At 34.7% G+C, this 3,146-nt stretch overlaps 1 protein-coding gene across 1 annotated transcript; it reads right to left on the reverse strand.

Moving 5' to 3' along the window:
* Positions 1-1,618: 1,618 nt before the first annotated feature.
* On the reverse strand, positions 1,619-2,936 carry LOC149255032 (F-box/LRR-repeat protein At3g26922-like). The gene is made up of 2 exons (XM_089454926.1): positions 2,076-2,936; positions 1,619-1,975 (listed from the first exon to the last, which is right to left on the reverse strand). The coding sequence occupies exons 1-2, from the start codon at positions 2,934-2,936 to the stop codon at positions 1,619-1,621; spliced, it is 1,218 nt and encodes a 405-aa protein (XP_089311052.1).
* Between the last annotated feature and the right edge of the window lie 210 nt (positions 2,937-3,146).

Here is a 3,146-nt window from a genome sequence, read left to right on the forward strand (position 1 = left end):
GGAAATGTATCAACATGTACCAATCATTTAATTTATATAATTTTGCTGTTTTAAAATAAATGAAAACATTAAATTAAATTGGTGGATAAGACTCCTTCTCTATACAATGATTTAATTGTTAAAATTTTAAAAAGTGTATATATGATATCCCTATAAATTTAAACCTATAATCTTTTAGAAAGAAACACATAAAATTAACCATTCAAATTATATAATAGAAATTATATTTTTTAATGGAGTTGTCTTTTATGCGATTTTTTGGAGTGTTCTGTGGTGGCAGACTCCTGCAGAAAAATTTGTTGTGAAATCTTGATTTGTGTTCTCTAAACTAGTTTTTTCACTGTATATATGGATTCAACACCCTGAAAACCCCTTTGGGATTTCCGGTGGTGCCAGAATCGGGCAGAAAATTTTGTTGTAAAATCTTGATTTGTGTTATTTTTGTGTTATTTAAACTAGTTTTTTAACTGTATATATGGATTCAATACCCTGAAAAACCCTTAGGGCAATTCTATTGTGTAGCGATTATCTATCAAACTTGTGATTTCAATAAATTCTTACCAAATTTTAGTGAATTAAACCAGAAAAATCCAAAAAAAAACTTCCAAAAAATTATTTTTTAATTAAGAATATCAATCCAAGTGGCCAGATCCTCTTCAACACAGTCCTAAAATCGAATATACACCACCTTCAAATCATATTAAGATTATAATATCACAAAACAATAAGAAAATAACACTTACAATTAAAATATAAAAAGTTCCTTCACCCTTACGGCATGCAAGGAAATGGTGCAATTGGTCAATGCAGGATTATTACAAATTTTGTCAAATGCCCTAAACTATTGATCTGAGTATACTGCCCAACGACATTCAAAACAATCAATGAATGTACATAACCTGAAATTACACATTTTCATGAGAAGAATTATGAAGTATTTGGCTCTTAACCAAATTTCTAATAGTTCCAGTGATGCTACACGCTTTTAAAAGACAATTTGTTGGACGTTCAGCTAAAAGTTTACAACATTTACAATTTGAAAGCAATAAAAATGGCAGAAAACACTTAAATGCTATTTGTCCATGGCAGACCAAAACACTTCACTCAAATTTCGCTGACCTCAAATTTATGAATGTAAAATGTTATAAAAACTCTTTACGTTTATTAATGAAAAATGCTAAAAACTCTCACGTTTATTAATGGAAAATGCCAAAAGAAACTCACTCTTTCACTTTCACATAGAATGATTGTGTTATCAAGTTCAGAAGTCGCTTCAAATTCCAAGCATCACAAAAACAAAAACATAAACATGCCAAATAAAGTAATGGAAAATGCGAAAAGAAACTCACTCTTACACTTTCAATAAAATAATTGTGTTATCAACTTCAGAACTCACTGGTTTCGAATTCCAAGCATCACAAAAACAAAAAGAACATGCCAAATAAAGTTGAAGTGACTTGAGAAAGCCAGAAACACAGATAAAATGTCATGAGATACATGAAAATATTGCAGCAAAGACTAAGCTTAATAATCACACAAAAGTATCAAAATACCAATTCAAGCCCCATACCTTTTCTAAAAATTGTCTATGAAGCTACTGGTGTTTTTGGAAAATCTATCACTCTCTAAATAAAGCTTTATTCCTATCTTCACCATTCGATGAAGACACGTGCTGATCTTGGTCGTCTGAAGAACGTTGGCAGCCATTGCAGTATTCACTATGATTTTCGGTTATAATTACCGAAGCTTTTCCAGAAGATCTTTCCAAACCCAAAAGTTGCTTTAAGAATATCTTCTCGTGGATATATTGAGGGCAACTGGGTAATGTAAGTGTCATTGTTTGGAGAGAAGGAGCACTTCTTAGAAGGCAACCCACCAGAGCAATTTCGTCCCCACTGAATTTTGAAACCACTACGTGCACCTTCTTTAGGTTGTCCAGGCGAAGAATCAAATTCGCTGCCACCGACCCTGCTACCTGTTCCGCCATGAAAAATTTGCCTTTGTAAATCTCCTCTATAATAAAACCAAGATGCTCAAAACTGAACCTAAAAAGTATGAGCCCTTCAGGTATTTACCTTATCCATACTTTCTATGATGAGTTCTTCCAGGTAATGAAAAGAGTTAAGAGCTCTGAGAGAAATCACAAACATGGACGACCCAAAAAGCTTAATTTTTCTCAACGATTCCGTGGCCGAAATGCACCAAAGTGCTAAGTCATTGCCTGCGTAAAAATTCAGAGCCGCGCATGAATTAAGCTTCATATTCAATCTATAGCTACAATCCAGTACTCTGACGTCGACCAGCTTCGGGGAGTCCACTGTCACCGACTCTGCAGTGTGATTTCCTGCAAACCCTAAAAACCTGAGATTGACCGCACACATTTTCAAATCCCTCAGACCTGTGCAATATTCGATTCTCAAATTTTCAAGAAGGGGGCATTTTGCTACAAGCTGCTCCAGGATATCATCATTGGTCGAGACCCATATTAGAGAACAGGTTATAAGGTATCTGAAACCACAAAAAAGAGGCGGTAGCTGTGTGAATTTCAATGGCTGTGTGTATTTCAAACAGGAAAGCTTCAGAAATGTGGTACAATCGCAGTAAAACAGAGTGGTAGGAAGATTTTTAACTTTAAGACTGATTTGTTTCACTCTTTTAAGGGATGCAGAATTGATCCATTTCCGCAACATCTTGTCAGAATAGAACCCTAAAATCTTCAAACTTTCAAGCTCAGCAGAATGAAAGAACAGAATATTGTCAATTACTTCTTCAGTAAAACAGTCATCCGAAAATTTCAGATTGGGTAATAATGTCCAAAGCCATCGCCATCTACGCGAGAGCAAAGAACAGCGGATTGCTTCTCTCAAGGAAAGCTTGGAAAGGATATGAGATGAGATTAGGGTATCATCCAAAATACTCAATCTGTCCCTTGCCATTGCAACTGACAAACTTCTAACCGAAATCAACGTCCAGCTCTTAATCAAATAAAAACAAACAAGCTTTAGTCAAGATGATGAAAATCCAAGCCATTATAGGGTACACCCTTGCACGCTGCATCCATCCTATTTCTCTCGATAATCAATATCGTATTTAAAAAATAGTGCACTCATATGATCTGTGATTTAAATGTGTCGACACTGACCATT

The sequence above is a fragment of the Pinus tabuliformis genome, chromosome 7 (assembly GCF_031772625.1).
Source record: "Pinus tabuliformis cultivar Carrire ecotype Pingquan chromosome 7, CPIR1, whole genome shotgun sequence".
NCBI lineage: Eukaryota > Viridiplantae > Streptophyta > Pinopsida > Pinales > Pinaceae > Pinus > Pinus tabuliformis.